Source organism: Harmonia axyridis, chromosome 1 (genome assembly GCF_914767665.1).
Source record: "Harmonia axyridis chromosome 1, icHarAxyr1.1, whole genome shotgun sequence".
NCBI lineage: Eukaryota > Metazoa > Arthropoda > Insecta > Coleoptera > Coccinellidae > Harmonia > Harmonia axyridis.
In genome coordinates this window covers 10,814,012-10,832,828 of record NC_059501.1, presented here as the reverse complement: position 1 = coordinate 10,832,828, position 18,817 = coordinate 10,814,012, and the positions used below count along the sequence as shown (strand labels likewise).

General features: G+C 35.8%; 1 protein-coding gene across 1 annotated transcript in view; it reads right to left on the bottom strand.

The window, feature by feature from the left end:
• The window catches only part of LOC123689017 (venom allergen 5-like), a 45,345-nt gene that overhangs the window by 1,541 nt on the left and 24,987 nt on the right, over nucleotides 1–18,817 (bottom strand). The window contains exons 2-7 of the mRNA XM_045627800.1: nucleotides 18,688–18,797; nucleotides 16,566–16,687; nucleotides 14,990–15,074; nucleotides 11,025–11,194; nucleotides 7,743–7,843; nucleotides 7,577–7,671 (exon numbers count right to left, since the gene is read on the bottom strand). Coding sequence (XP_045483756.1) covers nucleotides 7,577–7,671; nucleotides 7,743–7,843; nucleotides 11,025–11,194; nucleotides 14,990–15,074; nucleotides 16,566–16,687; nucleotides 18,688–18,793 — 679 coding nt within the window. The 5' untranslated portion in view covers nucleotides 18,794–18,797. The remainder of the gene's footprint in view (nucleotides 1–7,576; nucleotides 7,672–7,742; nucleotides 7,844–11,024; nucleotides 11,195–14,989; nucleotides 15,075–16,565; nucleotides 16,688–18,687; nucleotides 18,798–18,817) is intronic.

Here is an 18,817-nt window from a genome sequence, read left to right as displayed (position 1 = left end):
TTATACGTCAGATTGATATTTTCAGGTTACAAGGGATATTATCGTAAGTAATTGCACAAGTGCATCAAAATTACCGATAATTTTGCATGACAGCGTGTTGTCATAAAAACTGCATGAGTTCATTTTAATTTTTGGAGAAAGAGCCCGACACCGAAGGTGGAGGGCTCTTTCTCCAAAAATGAAAATGACCGAATGCAGTTTTTCAAGGAAAACACGCTGGAATGCAAAATTATCCGGTCATTTTGATGCACGAGTGTAATTCGGGGGAATATTTCCCGAATAAACTGTTACATTACCTGTCAAACTGATTTAGAATGGAATTGCCATAGATTCGAACTGTGTAAGATGCATAGAAACTAAGCATCTATGAACAGAACAATTATCGCAGTGCAGTTTCGCTTCCTACAATGCAATTATCGCTGTAATTTTCGATAATTGTTCTCCAGATACATAGAATTTTTGACAGGAGGGAAATATTCCTTGAGAATTTTTTGTGTCTGTATGGATGATGTTCAAGAGAACTCTCCTATTTTAGCTTTCCCCGAAAATATACCTGCATATCAATAATCTAAAAGGCTCACTTGTTATGGATTTCTCATATTTACTTAAATTCATCCCTGTTTCGCCGTTTGGTGTATTCATGTTGGGAATAATGTCAGGATCTTCAATTTTATTACAGGTTCTGGCTCATTTTGTGCTATGTTACAAAGGAAAATGCCAAGTGAAATCTAGATATTAAGAAGTCCAACAAATGGATGTTTTGTGAGAGAGACAAGATTTCTGTGGTAAAATTTTTATTCAATCTCTAAAATGAGGAAAGGTATTTAAGATTTGATGATTATGGATTCTATATAGGATAATTTCTCCTCAATGATTTCATTTTGGAAGCAAAGCCATCGGAAACATTCATTATACTCAAGTGTATCTTATTTATTTTATTGATATTAATTCTTTATTTTCTAGATAAACAATAAACGATATGATGTCCCATTGGTCAACTCTCGGATCGAAGATCGAACCAAAAGCCTACTAACATATTAAAAATGAACACTTTAAGAACATTTTAATAGTTTTGATATAATATCCCTCAATTATGTATCATATATAAAAGTTTCTTGTTGCAGCATTTAGTAACAAGATGGAATTTTTTATTGATCACTCAAATTGTTGATGAATCCACCAATTGATATGCAAACAAAAATGGCCATTCAATAAAAAAAGGGGGAACTTCAGAGGAAAAGGAACTGTTGATCAAAATTTAAATCCGAATAGGTACATAATGGATTAAAAGTGAGGTTAATACTTTTTCAAATTATAATTATACTACGATCTCAAGAGGAAAAGAGAAAAGCAATGTGTACGATGAAATAGTATAATGTGCAATAACTGAGGAAAGTTCAACTTTTCTCTCGAGTGAAAAAAAAGACTTTGTCCACATGTTGCACACTTAGAGAAAGCTTGACCTATGTGGAAAGCAAACCTGAAATATCAGCTAGGAAGTTTATTTTGGAACGTGCTCCTCATATTTTTCATTGAATATTTCGACCAAGATAATACCATCAAATGTGAACATTACATATAGTTATTGGAATTCACATAAATTCACAAATTCAAAAGGAAAAAATTCTCTTTCGCCAATACAATGATATTTGTCACAAATCGATGAAAACCATGGTCAAATCGATTATTCATATGTTGTCAGCAGAGAAATATTTGTGCGTTAATTTCGAGAGTTTTTGAGGTGAAAATTGGAAGTTTTTTTTTGCATTTTGTATTGGCGGCTGTATAAGTGTATCCACGTGAGTTTGGGTTAAATTTACGAAGAATCGCTTTTGAATAACCGATTTTTTCCTTTTTCTATATTTATTTCCGATTGAATATAAGATCTGTTTTCACATCAATTAGATATCAGTAAACATACGTTGTCATTACATGTTCTGATAAGCACATTGAATCGGTATTCCCTGAAGAGAAGCACACACGTTGAGATATCACACAATTTCCTAAAGGGAAGTATACACGTTGATATTTCATTGTACTCATATTGTATTTATATTCTTATAAAAAAAGAACTGTAGAGTTAAAGGTACCATCCTCTGTGATTATCCTCTGTGGGTTGTTCCTCATCTTTTCCTAGGCCTACCTGTGTGCGTCTGTTGCGGAGTCTTTCTGGTCGGCCTCAGAAAGTGAAGAGTGTTGATCCTTTGTTCTAATTATCCCAATTTCATATTGATTTGGCTTCACTGTTCAGGATGCCTACTTATTGCTCAGTTTGCTCAAAGAGTGTGGGAGCTAAAGATAATAAGATAACGTGTACTATTTGCTGCCGTACATGTCATGGACAATGTGTCAACTTAAAATCTGAAGATATAGAATTTATGTCGGAGCATAATGAAAAATTTGTATGTCCCTCGTGCCAGGGCAATATCAGAAAACTGCGTAGCAACTCATGTAGTGATGGCAGTTCTCAGTCCGCTGGGGTTGAGAGAAAAACTGGTCCCTTGGCACTCATTCTGGAGAAACTATCTAAACTTGACAAAATCGCGCAGGATATTGAATTGATCAAGAATACTCAGTCAGACTTATGTGAGCAGCTGAAAAAGTGCTCAGAAAAAATCGAACATCATTCTGACCTGCTTCATGCGCAGGGAGTTGCGATTGCTGAGTGTCAGTGTAATATAACGGACTTGAGAACTGCTCAAGAATCCGTAGCGGATGATGTGATGGAGCTTCGTATGAAGGTCTCTGACATTGGAGGTCAGATGGCTGCTTCCGCTGTAGTTGCCGACGGTATGGCTGTGGGCCGTCCCGAACCATGTGGTGCACGGGAGATGATTGAGAGGATAAAGAGGTCATACAATATTATTGTAAGGAACATACCGGAGGTGAATGATACGGAGGATGCCGTAATCATTGAAAAACTTGTGAACGAGATTGAAAAATCTGCCTCTAATAACATCACAGCTATATCTAGAGTTGGTAAGGTGAAGAAATCTGCTGTTCCCCGTCCAGTAAAGATTTGTTTCAACAATTTGAATACCCCTCTCAACATTCTGAAAAATAAGAAGGTGATCGCCTGCAGTCCTGTGCTGAAGGGTTTCCGCATTTCCGACGATAAATCACACGAACAGCTTGAAACTCTTAATCGCATGCGAGATGAACTCAAGAGCAGGATTGCCGGGGGTGAGAAAAATTTAACAATCAGGTATATGAGGGGCGAGCCTACAATTGTTTCCTCTACTGCACTTGACAATTCTCCTCCAAAAAACTAACACTACCTGAAGAATGGAAGATAATGTATACAAACCTGGCTTCTCTATCGGCAAAGAAGAATGAATTAATGGTGCTTGTTGATGTTGCTAAACCTGACTTTGTTATGATCACAGAGACATGGTTAAATTCAAACATCCCTGATGCTTCGTGTAATATTCCGGGATATGTCATTTACAGGTGCGATAGTGTTACAACTCCAGGTCATGGGGGCTGCTGCATATATATTTGTGTTAATATTATAAATAAATACTCCATTGTTTCATATTCTTATCCTTCACCTGGTATAGATAATATTTTCCTTGATTTGTCTACGTCAGATTTCTCCATTACGTTAGGATGTGTTTATCGTCCTAGACCATGTCCGTACGACTCCTTCTTGTTCAAAGCGATTGAGGATTTATCGAACTCAAAGAAGAATGTTTTCATTGCAGGCGATTTCAATTTAAATGACTTGAGGTGGCCCGTCATAAATTCACCATCTAATGCCTCACCCTCAGCTGGGTTCCTTGACATGATCAATAAATGTCATCTCCAGCAGCTTGTGGGCCAGCCTACGAGATTTCGCATAGGTCAAAATCCGTCAATTTTGGATTTGATTCTTGTGAATGACAGAAACTTGGTATCCTCCTTGGACTATGAATCACCAGTGGGCAAATCAGATCATGTTGTTCTGTACTCAAAATTACAATTCTATGTGAAGAATAGGTCGTCAATGTCCAGAAAGAAAATAAAGATCACCGATTTTCAGAAGGTTGATGAGGAACTTATGCTGGTTAGCTGGGGCACACTCTGGGATGCTAATGATGTCGAGGATATGTGGAAAAAGTTGGAGCATATTATTGTAGAGACTGTTGAAAGACACACACGCTCGGTCACAGTGAGGCAGAATACGGTCAAACCTTGGATCGACGAGGAAATCATTCGTCAAATAAAATTGAAAAAATCTTTGTGGCAACGCTATATTAGGAGTGGGCGTGAAGCTGACTTCGATATCCATAGGCGATACTCAAATAATCTTTCTCTTACCATAAAATCAGCTAAAAGAATGTTCGAGTCGAAGTTGGTGTCAGGTAGTGACAAGAAAAGTTTCTTCAAATATGTCCGTCAAACATTTAATACCACTGTTTCTGTTCCGGTAATTCGTGATGAATCTGAAAATCTTTGTGACGACCCTTTGAGTACTGCTAACACCTTTGCTGATACTTTCGCTCGTGCTTTCTCAAGAGAGCCTGATGGTGCTCTTCCACAGATTGCGACCCCCAGTGCCCAGCTATCTTTTGAGTCTGTTGATATAACTCCTGAGGCAGTACAACAAGTCATCGGATCCTTCAAGACTGGCACTGCACCTGGTGTGGATGGCTTATCTATGAAGCTATTTAAGAGTTGCGTGAGATCTCTTGCTTGCCCACTTTCTGATATAATGAAAACCTCTCTCACATCTCACCGCTTACCAAGTTGTTGGACAATGGCATCTGTAACACCTATATACAAGAAAGGTGATCGACTGTCTTCTGAAAATTATAGACCTATCTCTCTAACTTCAATAGCCGTTAAAGTAATGGAGAAGATCATTTCTAATGCTATGCTGCCCTTTTTAATGTCCAATAATATCTTACCTCAGGGTCAGCACGGATTCATTCCAGGTAGGTCTATAATCACTAATTTGTTGGAATGTCTCAACGTGTGGACAAAGGCTGTTGATGCTGGTGAATCGGTTGATGTAATATACCTTGATTTTGCCCGTGCCTTCGATCGAGTTCCTCTGAGAAGATTGTTGCATAAACTGTGGCATGTGGGCGTTCGGGGCGATGTGGTCGCTTGGATTGGGAGCTTCCTTTCAAACAGGAAGTTTTCGGTCAGAGTGGGCTCAGCTAGGTCTACAATGAGGGATGTTTTGAGTGGCGTGCCTCAGGGTTCAGTACTGGGCCCCATTCTGTTCCTTGTATATATTTCGGATCTGCCGGCATCTATGAGTTCTCAGTGTTGTTCATACGCGGACGATACAAAGCTGTTCAATTGTCCAACCCATCGTTCTGTCCTACAGGAGGATCTCAACACCCTGGCGAGGTGGTGTGATGACTGGCTGCTTCCGTTAAATGTTCAAAAGTGTAAGGTGTTACATTTAGGAAAGAAGAATCCAAGACTTTCTTATTATGTTGAGGGGCAGCTGATTGAAAATGTATCCGCTCACAATGATCTGGGTGTGATTGTGACGGAGGATCTGTCATGGAGTCAGCATATAGCACACTGCACGAGCAGAGCAAGAAAGCTTCTCTATCTCTTCGGGAGGTCCTTTGCTGGTTGCGATCCTATGACTGCAGCGCAATTGTACAAGACATACATTCGTCCAGTTCTGGAGTTCGCCGGTCCTGTCTGGTATCCCTGCCTCATCAGGGATGCTACTCTACTAGAATCGGTTCAGCGGAGGGCCACCCGAATACCGTATGGCTTTGTGCGTCCAGATTATGAAAGTAGGTTAGCCCTAATGAATATCTCCAGGTTCTCGTTGAGGAGGTTGAGGGGCGATCTCATAATAACTTATAGATCGCTACATAGTCTCTTCGGTTGTGACCTCAGTCATCTTTTTGTGCTCAACTCAAATAATCTCAGAGGACATATGTTCAAACTCTCACGTGAGAGATTCTTTACCACCACCAGGCAGTACTTCATCTCCAACAGAGTATTCGAAGTTTGGAACAGATTGCCGACCGAGATAGTTTGTGCGCCTAGTGTGAACAGTTTCAAGAACAAACTTGACTTGTGGGCCTCACAGAATGCACTGTGTTTGTGAAATTGAATTGTGTTTTTTTTTTTTTTTGTGATCTTTTTTCATTCAATAGCACGAATTTTGTTTTCATCCCTTTCTTCTTATAATTTTTTTTTCAATATTTTTGTAAGCTTGTAATTTGTGACAACATTACTTATTTTTACATATTTTAGAGTTTATAGGCTAAGCCTCAACTCTGTATCACGTTATAATAATAATAATAATAATAAAATCGAAATGACTGTGTTAACGACTTAAGTGAATGAATATATCATGCATTTTATGCTCTTGGTGTATAGTATTCTACGAGGTATTCTATTATTAAATTATTGTACATTTCTGTGAATGGTTAATTCGCGGACGATTCCAAGATATTCAGAAAAATTTTGAATTTGTCAGATCGCAACCCTTTACAAAGAGTCAAAGAGATCTAAATGAAGTTGAATGAAGGTTTGGGATGAATGTTTTTTGATATCAAAAAGTATCTTGTTGTCAACTGCACGCGGAAGATAAATTCAATACAAATCAGTTATACAATCAGTTCACAAATAATTGTGCGTAAATCAAAGACCAAAGATTTAGTTGGCATGTTCCAACCGAATCTAAAATTCAATAGTCAGTTGGATTCTCGACAGGTCAGTGTTCTGAATAATATGAGCTACCTAGAATGTGATTTTGTCAAATCAATTAATTTAAAAGTTCTCAAATAAAATTTGAGAATTATGAATACGGAACCTTTTCTATTAATACCAGGTTATTTAACTGCCATAATCTCTATGATGCATGTGTGTAATGAAATGATAACAAAATTTTATGAGGATATTCTAAATACTGACATAAATGAATTCGTAGTAACTTTGTTACTGATCAAGAGATGGCGTTATGGCTTTCGCGTCACTCTTAATTTAGACCCGGCGAATTTATAGGGGTGGACGCGTTGCAGCAGAGTCACCTCCACACCAAGGTGTGAGAGAGTGTATTTTAGGCAGAGATCGCTAGATTGCCTAACAGATGAGTCCACCAGCGACATCGAGACGAAACACCGTAATCTTCTTTAGTTTTCTAGAATAGGATATTTTTCTATTCTGCATTTGTGATTACCTGTGATGGTGTTTGTGAAGAATTGAATAAAATAAATAAATACATTCTTTGTACAGCGACAACTTGAGGAAGAAAAGTTAAAAGAGATCCATGCTAAGCCAAGTCGCCAGAATTATCCTGAACAAAATCTAGTCAGGAAACACAACAGTATTTTAGACATTTTAATCTCAACTAACAACAGACAGAAATTCGAGCAAATGTGCTGCTCCGTTCTCTACAGCAACCTCGCAGGATACACCACGATAACTGAAACGAAAAGGAGCTGGAAATATCTGGAACAACCCGGAGCCATCTGAAATTGATGAGATGCCCCGGAAACTATTTATATTACCGATTTCCAGTTCACACGGTTCGGATTTCCCAAGTGCACAGCGGGATGCACTCGGGTTCAGTGAAAGCCATTTGTGTTTCGAGTGGGGACAAAAATTGCCTTACCGCACAATCCTGCGTATTTCCTGGAGTTTTCCAGGCCGAACTCGTAACAGCTGGGATAGCCTTTCCTGTACGGGCTCTCTCCGTCCACGTTGCCGCTGGAAATTGAAAATTGTGATTTATACCCTTCGTATATGACCTGGAGAAAAGTTTGGATTTGGGTTGTTACCTGGGTCCGTAGTTGCAAACGTAATATTTGGTGAATCCCCGCTCTGGGCTGTGGTAGAAGCTGTATCCGCATCCGATGAGGTTGGTGTTGGCCCAGATCATCTGAAAAATGTAAAATATTCAGTTCGGGAATTATAGAAGGAATACCACCACGTGGCTACTCTATTTAAATAGAAATTAGAGATATTTCTTCTTACAAATTACCGATGTTTATGGAGTTTTTATATAATTTCTTGGACAAAATTTACATGGGGGAAAATCAATATTTTTGATTTACGAAAAAAATTGATGATATGTACAGGCTGGGCAAATTGCGATGTTTTAGCACTACAACTATTGAACCAGAGGATATAGAAAAAATTTGATACATTCTCGTTCTCTTTTTCATGAGAGGAGAATTCATTTTTGGCCAATTTCTTTTGTTTCGAGTTATAAGCGAAAATTGGAAAAATGGCGATATCTAAAAATATTTATATCTCCACTAAAACTTTGAAATTAAAACGTCATACAGGCACTTTTTTAAATATTTTTCAACAGGGTTTTTAATTAAGGAGCTATGACCTAAAGTTCTGTTTTTTCAAATGGAAACATTAGATTTCTGTGAATCTCTCTGTTGAAACAGTCGATCATGTAGATCTTTTCGTTATTTCCGAATCCATTTTGAAATAAAAAAATTACAAAATATATCTTAATTCCAATTCTGTAGAAATTATTTAGAAGCATAGAAATAATCAGATCGACGGAAGGACACTAATCTTGTTATAGGAAGCTCTTCTATACTCATCAACAGTTGAAACTAAAGAAATATTGGGACTCTTAGAAAAAGAAAGGTTCTTGACCATTTTCTATTATTTATATTGACACAAACCATACGATGCTATACAATTTTGGAAGCAGGAAAAATTAAGTTTTCGAAAAATGTCACATCTAGTGTTTCCATTTGAAAAACATAAATTTGTGGTATACCTTCGTTGAAACTCTATTAATTCTACGTAAAAAAGTGCCTGTATAATGTTTTAATGTCAAAGCTTTATCATCAGTATTAGCGGAGATATAAATTCTTTTTACATTTTTTGCTTATAACTCAAAAACAAAAGAAGCAGGCCAAAAATGAGTAGTACTCTCATTAGTTCCCCAGAAAAAGGAACGAAAATGGGGTATCAGATTTTGTCTATCACCTCTGGTTTGAAAGTTGTAGGGCTAAAACATCCCACCCTGCACTTTGTAAAAAGCACATATTTTTAGAATATTCGTGATAAAAAACCTACCAAAAATCATTATAAAAGAAATAAAATTATAATTTAGTGAAAGTCGTCTTACAGTGCCGCCCTAATACCCCTCAAACATTCGATTGTTTAAGGTAATATAAAGGTCAACGGATTTATTATCTACTGCTCTCTGCAGCTATCTTGTTCTATTACCCAATATCCACCGGAAAAATCAAAATTTTCCGACATTTTTTCTAGACTTAGAAGAAAGACCAACTAAAAAAGGGCAACAGATTTTTATCTACTGCTCTCTGCAGCTATCTTCAACTATTACTCAATATCCACCGGAAAAATCAAAATTTTCCGACATTTTTTCTTGACCTAGAAGAAAGTCCAAACAGCAGAAGCGAAACCAATTTGAATAATTGCCGATGTCAAAGCACAAACTTCGGTTCGGAGTATACCGGACGGCCAAACCTCTTGAAGATACCTCGAGTGCAATGCAAATATACAGATTCCATTCCAATTATTAAGCATCAATCAAATGAAATGGCCAAGTTTATTCTGAAGAGTTACCACTCCGGCTGTGGAATTTTATAATTCGGAAAGTTTCCAGTGAATCTCCTGATTGGACACTGCATTTAATTTTCCACTCACTGTTATGCATTCAGATTCAGTTAATTTCCTTGAGAGTTTTTCATATTTTCCCGGCGTTCAGTTGGAAGTTGGACTTTGCCGGAAGATTCTCGATTAGATAAGTGAATATCTCGGTAACATAGAGCATTAGCATTTCCATTTGTTGTTCTAGTGGTTAGTGAAGGAAATGGAAAAAATAAGAGAAAACAGTTACCATGATCAGAATATTTTGCGTGTTCTTTTTGTAACACCATGAGCTTTTTCACTAATTATGATGAGAAATACGATAACCATCTACAAAAGTACACTCACCGTGTAGCTAGTGTAGTGTTGAATGTAAAGAGGTTATGGTGAAACTTAAAAAATAAAACCATCTATTAAACGGATCAAAAAGTTGGAAATCATTGAATAGACTAGAATAATGAAATAAAATTTCATAATGATTGATGATTACGCTGATCTTCATCAGACCTCTTATCAGAGCAGAAAATGGCCTCGAACGATAAAGTTCGATTTAGTACCCCTTCGAATTTGGATTCAATATAAGAATATTCAGATTCATTGTTAATCGCGTAACCATTACTAAAGAAAATTTAAAGAAAATAGCGGCAAAAACCTACTTGATATTTAGAAATCAACAAATCTCATAGAGATTGCATCATTTGATCGAATCGTAGAGAAATGTTCATAATAACAGTTTCAAGCTTAATGTAGACTTTTGTGTATATGCCATCACCAAAATCTTAAAAATTCAAGCAGATCATTGCAAAAAACCTAATATTTCCGTGACAACTGATCGTATCCAGATTTCGCGTGTGAATACGAAATAAAAGCTTCAATCTCCAAGCGAAAGTTCGTGTTGATTTCATCATTAGTAGAATATTCAAGCACAATATCGTAAATCCATCATTTCCATAACAACAGATCCGATTAGAGGCATTTAGAGTACAGTGCACTTTGCATGCTTATGCATCGAACCGATCCATTTTTTGGATACTTGAACACAAAACTTTCTTCAAATTTCAAGAAAAATGTAATACTTTTTTTTGGTTGGCTATGCAGATGAATTTCAATATAAAAAGTTGATAGTTCAAGCCCAGGCTCAGGACAGTTATTTTCTTGTTACAGAGGTCCGTTTATTCACCATTTGGCAAAAAGTAGTGCGTCCAAAGTTGTAATGGGATACTGTATCTAAGCCTACAGGAAGCACATCATGTTCATTCATCTATTCCGCAACCATTAAGCGGATTTGGTCCTTGAACGAATCAAATGATGTATTGGTATCTCAAATTACTCAGAAAATTTCAGTTCTCCAGGTCTTTTCTTTCGAAAATTATAATGTTTATGGCTTACAATACTGTGACATAATTTCAACATTGTTTTAAAATGATAGATAGGTATGAACCAACACGTAAAATGAAGATCATAAGATTTCTCACCTGAGCATAATGTCCTGCACCTGGGTGAGACTGCTTTCCAAATCTAAATTTCCTCACTTCATCAAACCACTTGTGTATTGCTCCTGGAAAGTCAGATTCCAGTTCATAGTAATCTGTGGGTGTTTTTGTTGTCCACGTTGTGGCTGTATTCTGTCCCACCAGGAACCTATCTGTAAAGGGATGAAGTTTGAGGAGGCAATATATAGCAATATAAAGCAGTGTGGTATCGAAACGAATCGAACGAAGCCGACAGAGGAATGAAAAAGTGCTTGAAAAACATAAGAACCAAAAACTATATTTCCCAAGGACTCTCCAAAAATAAAATGCCCGAAGTTAGCACTTCTTTCAGTCGGATAATATGCGCCAGACTAAATGAGCAAGAGGATTATACATATACTGACTCGAAATAACAAAGATCAAAACGTGTTTAATGAGCTAAGCTTATGCTCAATTTGTTGTTAATTGCACCCATTGATATAATGATACATAGATGCCCCCTTGGACGGTCGTGTAGTTCAGAGCACACAGTCCAACAGTGAAGAGAATAATATTAAGGTATGGTTTATCTGACCATCATCATTCAACCTCATTTATTTCAAGAAATCATTTATATCTTGAGGTTATCATCAACCGAAGAATAAAAGCAAATTCTCAAAAATTGTGGATTCATGATTTGCATATCCATTTCACAGAAATGTAAGACAGAAGATCGACAACTGCTGTTCGACTTCAATAATTTTGAGGAAACATTCATACACTGTGTCCGTAAAGTATGGAACAAATTCATTTTCAGCTAAACAGACCATTTTAAGAAATGATCCAGGAACACGTCGATTTTTTATTTCAATTTACCGTAATTTAAAATAATAATATAATATACAGGGTGAATTAATTTCGAGTGATGACTCACCGTAATTTTTTTTTAATGGAACACCCCCATTTTGTTTCAATTTTCCGATTACTCTAGCTGAGCTGATTCTAAAAATGTATCACATGTTGATTTCAATTGGTACAGGGTGGACAAAAATACAGAAGTTTAGTGTGCTCATAAAGTAATAAAGAATGTTACGCGTTACTTTATGAGCACACACAAAACTATTGTATTTTTGTCCACCCTGTACCAATTGGAATCAACATGCGATACATTTTTGGAATCAGCTCAGCTAGAGTATTCGGAAAATTGAGACAAAATGGGGTGTTCCATTTAAAAAAAAAATATGATGGTGACGTCATTCCTCGAAAATAATTCACCCTGTATATTAGATTATTATTTTAAAATACGATAAATTGAAATAAAAATCGACTTGTTTCAGGATTATTTCTTAAAATGGTCTGTTTAGCTAAAAATGAATTTGTTTCATACTTTACGGACACAGTGTATGGTACAAGCAAAGCGCTACTTATAATAACAGAAAATGAACTCTAATTTCTCCACAGCACCCTTGATCATGAATTTAAATGAACGCTTGTTATTATAAAGTCATAATCAACCGAAAGAGAATACAAATTATCGAAAATTGTGAATTGATGGTTTGCATATCTATTTCACAGAAAATTAAAAAATCAATGAATTCAGGTGTTGGAATTCAGTGATTTCAACGAATCATTTATATATTGTAGTCATAATCAACCAAAAGATAATATTAAATTTTCGAAAATTGTGAATTGATGATTTGCATATCCATTTCACAGAAAAGTAAGAAAGAAGATCGATGACCTGTTCGATTTTGATATGATAATATTTGGGAAACATTCATATATTGCAGTTGTAATGAATCAGAAGATACTATTAAATTCTCGGAAATTGTGAAATGATGATTTGCTTATCCATTTTTAGGAAAGTAAGAAAGAAAATGATTTCACCTGTTGAGATCACTTCCTTTGTGAAATTTGCTAGATTGGCCTTCCTTACCCCCTTGGTGCTCTCAAATAAATGTTAGTGAGATGAATATATTGATTGAAGTTGGTGAATTCTGTAAGATTTTTGAACAATAAGATCAGCTCAATATAATGAACCAATACAAACAGAGGCTGATTGGGTCCTGGGCCACAAGGTGTGTCTCAGCTTTCTGTTAGAGTTCCTCTCTCTCTCTGTGTATACGATATCTACTTATCATCAGATCACTGCTTGCACCCCCAGTAGCTGATCGAACCATAGAGTGCTAATACACTACCCGAAACAGATTTTCCACCTGACAATGCCAAAATCGATCTATCGCTCCTCTCAAAATTCCAACATTCCTCGATTCGGCTAAACTCAATGGTTGTAGGTATCCATTATAAAGACCCGAATTATTTCAACTGACTTATGGAAACCCGTTTGGCTCACGCTACGTTTTGAAACAATAGAGAGACCGAAACGGAAAGAGAATGCATCCTGAAGTATATAAAGCGGTTAGGGTTGGGAATTAATGGCCGCCATTATAGCGTTGTATTAAAGCTGTTGGCAAATTTTCTGTTGAACGAACACTTTCATTTTCATCCCGTCCCTGCCACGGTAATTTTCTTATCGTGTTCTCGCTTTATACAGCTGGATGTCTCAAGGTTGCCGAAATTATTTTGAATATTTTCAGTTCGTTTGCTTTCATTTGAAATTTGAAAATTTCACCTCTTTCGAGTACACTTAATTTCATATTTTGAGTGAAGTAGAATTCAAACTATTGAGAATTGGACAGTAGTGTTTTCAGCCTCAGCTTTTCACAATTCAGGCGTCAAATGAAGAGTATTCTCTCTCAAATGATTTATTACAGTAATTCTTTTCCTCTTTTTGCATGTTATATATTCTCTATTTATTTTATACATATTTTTATATTTATATTCTCTATTTGTTTATTGTTGTTTTTGTATTAATAATCTGTATTAATTCATTGTTGTTTTTATATTCTCTATTTATATTATCAAGAAATGGCAGCCATACGAGGTTGAGTGTAAGAATAGTCTCCGACTAAACTCCGCCTCGGCATGGTTAGTCCAACATCTAAAGATATCATATGTCTTTCTACATATTTCATTGAATAAAGTCGATTTATCTACTCCTATTGAATTATATATTCATTATTCAACTGCTTTTGAGCAATTAATAGTATCTATTAACAAACATCGTTAGTTATAATAACTCACTACTATAACTATAACTATAATAAATCGGAAAATATGGATCTGTGCTTCTAAATACTTCTGTGCTTCTATTCGATTGGCCAAAAGGGAACATTCCATTATTGTTATTGAGGGGAGGAATGTCCGAGGAAATGTCACTCTTGACGTTTTCAAATTAAGTTGATATCTAATTATTGTGAATGTTTTGCTGAAAATGATTAATTCAGATAGTGAAGATGAAATATTATATAGGTATACATTTCCAAAGACAAACAGCTAATGTTACCATATAGAATTAATTGCCCGAAAAAATATAAAGGAGTTTGAAAAATCATTGAGTCATCGATTACAAGGAATATTTTTTGGTATATTTTAATGCATTCTTATAGGCAACTATTAAGGTTTTTCAATAAAATTCTATATCTGTACTCAATACTGGATTCGAGCTAGCCGAAGCTAGTTCGATTGTGATTGGTGGCACTAAGTTTCCATCTCTCTTGTACGGGATCGAGCACATATGTTTATTTCCCGTTCCTTCTGTCTATATTCTAAGTCTGTATTTTTTTCTTAGTATTTATTGATATAGTCGTAGATAAAGTATAGTATTCAACTTGCGGTTATGGTTATAACTAACTTGATAAATTACAGCACTCGCCTGCGGCTCGTGCTGCAAACATCATCTGCGTGAGTTATGACCTACATTACCGCTCGTTGAATAATATACTATTATTATAATTTCGAAATAATTAAAAGACTTTCATGATTCTAAACTCAAAATTATGTTCTGAAGGCTGCATCCGAAAATTTCGACCTTAATACTAAAATTAAAAACAAGATAAGCAAGTAAATATTATTTTTGGCTTCATTACCTATGTGCCTGTAAGCATCGTGCCTTGAAGCAGAACAAGACACTGCCCATTGCTGTGCTTTAGCTGCTAATTCATTGTCCCATTTCTGAAAAATAGTGTTTTTGAAATGAGTTCATTTTCAATTCATATTTCATATTTTATTATTGAATTTTAAAACGCAATCGATCAAGCATTGACGAATTTTGACAGTTCCACCACTATCCTTCAAGTTTCATAATTAGTTTAATTAATTTTTCAAACTGAACCTCATTTTCACTCGATTAACCAACCTCATAGATGAGTCATTTTCCTTCAATATCTCAGCTGATCAGACAATTCTGAAAATTTCATCCTCAGAGGTTTCAAGTAATAATGGCAATACACTCAAGTTCAACATAAATCATGCCACTTTTTCTATTTGATTGGAATTTAAGTTCGAATCCTATCAAATTATTTTATTTTCTTTGATTGTTTAATTGTATCATCTAGCCTTCAATATATGTTTTTCTAATATTATTGATATCATAATTGAAACAGGTTCTATACCCATTTGATTGGAAATTGACAATTTCAGTATAACATTGTGTACCCACGGAGTTTTGAACTTATTTTAAGTTCATCTTCAGTTATCTACTGAAGGTTATACAAATAGTACAGATTATTTATGTTATTTCAGATACAAAGAGATAATAGAAAAAACCCACATCTACTGTTATATGCATTTCACTAGACTCAAACCACGCAAATGATTCACATAACTTTCACCACAATATTATATAAAGTTAACCACAGAACTGAAATAGAAACCATAAAAACAATAGTTGCAATCAAACAATCAATTATAGAGAATTCAGTCAAAAAACTAATGGTTATCCCACCTTTGCAACACATTGTATAAAGACAATGATCACCCTTTCCCCACAAATGACAAATTATACATATTGTATCAAGAGACATGTGACGTAACTATTTATAATCCATTGAAATTGTTAAGTAAGTGAACAGAAATTATGAATGAACAAACAGAACACTGCTCAAATAATAAGTGAAATTCTAGGTATTCACATAATTCTCCGTCTCTATCTGATTTTATAGCCCTTTTTTGGTTTTTATTTTCAACTTTTTGTACCTGAATTCATAAAAATACTCTGTACCATTTATAGAACCAGTGTTAAAAGATGAACTTGAAATAAGTTCGAAATTGTTAATATCCAATTTTATTAGTAGTAAAAACATATAAAGAGCATGAAACTTGTTTTTATCAAGATACTAAATTGTAATGGCTGAAACAGTTGAATAATATTGATATCTTTTTTTCTTCGATGACGGCTATCTAGACCAGTCCATTCATTTCCCGAAAACTAGGTCAAAAGAATCCAATCAAGCAAATGTGTTGGTATGAGAATGCTATGCAAGAAATCAATCTGTCTGGCTGGAGTAATCAAAAGAAAAAAATCTGGACTAATAACAAATATACATCCTCCAACATTTCCACTTCAATTTTCTCAGACGACTGGCCGAATATTGGAATATCCCGTTTCAGATAACCTTTTCTGAAGTTATAAACATGGAATGTCGATTTCGCCAATACACTCACCATCTCAATCATATTGGAGGCGGGGGGTTGACCATCTATCTGACCCAAGGCAACGGCCTGTCTCATCCTGTTATGTACATCCAATATTATTCGCTTTTCCTGCTCAGTGACACCATCGCCTCCTGTGATGGATCGGAACAAAAAATCAGAGCATCAGTCATATATCGTTCATTTATTTTAGCAATGTCATGAAGTCTGCGATAGAAGGAAAATATTGTTGCCTGTCAAAAAAGTTACGGAATGAATTTTTAGATTCATTCAGGTCGTTTCAATATTTAATGATCAATTATGATTCATTCAAATTTTGGCGAACTCAATTTTTATATAACACGAGACGACGAAAATTGAATCGAAAACAAGCAGAAACAATTCTTATTATGAGTAAAATAAATTGGCACAAACGGCAACCTAGCAAAGGGTAGAAAACATAAATTATTAGAAATTTTTTGTATGAGTTTACAAGGTGTATACATAGGCGTACAGCATTGCTTCCGCCATTTTTTTTCCAAAATTCGTGGCTTTATTATAAAAAACTGGTTATATATTTATCACTCAAAGTATTGTTCAAAGCTGACCACTACTTTCTCTCTTCTTTAAGACTTAGACAGCGTGCGAATTCGGTGTTGAATATACCGGTCATCTTTTGAAGCGATACAATTTTTTAATTCTTCATAAGACTGGGATTGTTGGTCAGCCAAGGCGTGTGCCATTGATCGAAACAAGAGATAGTCCGAGGGAGCAACGTCTGGAGAATACGGCGAGTGGGATGTGACTTCCCATTTTAACGTTTCCAAGTAAGTCTTGATGACTTTCGCAACATGGGTTTGAGCATTGTTATGCTGTAAAATCACTTTATCATGTCTCTTGTTGTGTTGTGGCCGTTTGTCTTTCAATGCTCCACTCAAATGCATAGTTTGCGTTCGATAACGATCACCTGTTATTGTTTCAGTCGGTTTTTACAACTCATAATACAAATACTGAGCATGACCTTGAATTGAACCGTGAATATTCGGTTTTGCCGTCGACGTGAAACCATGGTCGGGACATCCAATAATTTTCTACGCTTGGGATTATCGTTATAAACCCATTTTTCTTCTCCAGTCACAATGTGATGCAGAAATCCCTTCTGTCTTTGCCTTGCAAGCAGCTGTTCACAGGCAAAAAACGCCGTTCAACATCTTTCGGCTTCAAATGGTATGGCACCCAATGTCCTTGTTTCTGAATCATTCTCATGGCTTTCAGGCGTTTTGAAACGGCTTGCTGTGTCACTTCCAATGATCCTGTCAATTCTTGTTAGTTTGACAATGTCTTCATCAAATAATGCCTCCAATTCTGCATCTTCGAAAACATTCTTTCTTCCACCGCCATGCTGGTCTTCGACGTCTTAATCACCGTTCTTGAAGCGTTTGAGCCACTCTCGGAACGTTCTTTCACTTATTGCGGCCTTACTACAGGTATTTGAGAGCACTCGATGAGCCCAAGCTACAGATTTCTTTATATTGAAGAAGAAAATTAAAACCCCTCGCAGATGACGAGAATTCGGATCGTAAGCTGATATGTTTAATCGAGAACAACTTTATGATGTAGACACAAATCGACTAATATTTCGATGGCGTTATCTTCAAAGATAACTTAGCTTATTGTATGACATCCACGATCTATTTATTTCGTCTACCACTTACCGTTATCTATTACAAAATGGCGGAAGCAAAGTTCTACACCTAACAGATTCGTCATCACTGACGTCATGGCATTGCTGTCTTCCTTTGATATTTAATTTGATGTGAATATGAAGTTGAATGAACAAATTAAATTAAAGGATATATTTTCTAGTAGAAAGTTTTCAGCTGCCTACCTTATTGTGAAATCATTATGATCCACGGAATTGGCATGTTCTGAATCACAGTTATTCACAGAAATAAGTAAAAATGTAGACTGTGAAAAAATATTTGAATGAAATATTCTTCTTCAATTTTTTCTTACTAGAAGTATACATAAAAAGGAATTATTTCACACGAAAGAATGAATAGAATACCTTCGACAAATATTTTTTCGATTACCCTTTTTGTTTTCTCCATAAGTTCCCCCAAGTAAATCGTTAATCAATATGGCGGATACTTACGTAGCATTGTTCTCCCGAAACACGCCAAAGTGAAGGGCAAACACAGCGATATCCCAATTATGGCAGTGGCTAATGGAAGCCTTCTAAATGTGTTCAGGTCAAACATGGTCCTACAAAGGAAACAAATACA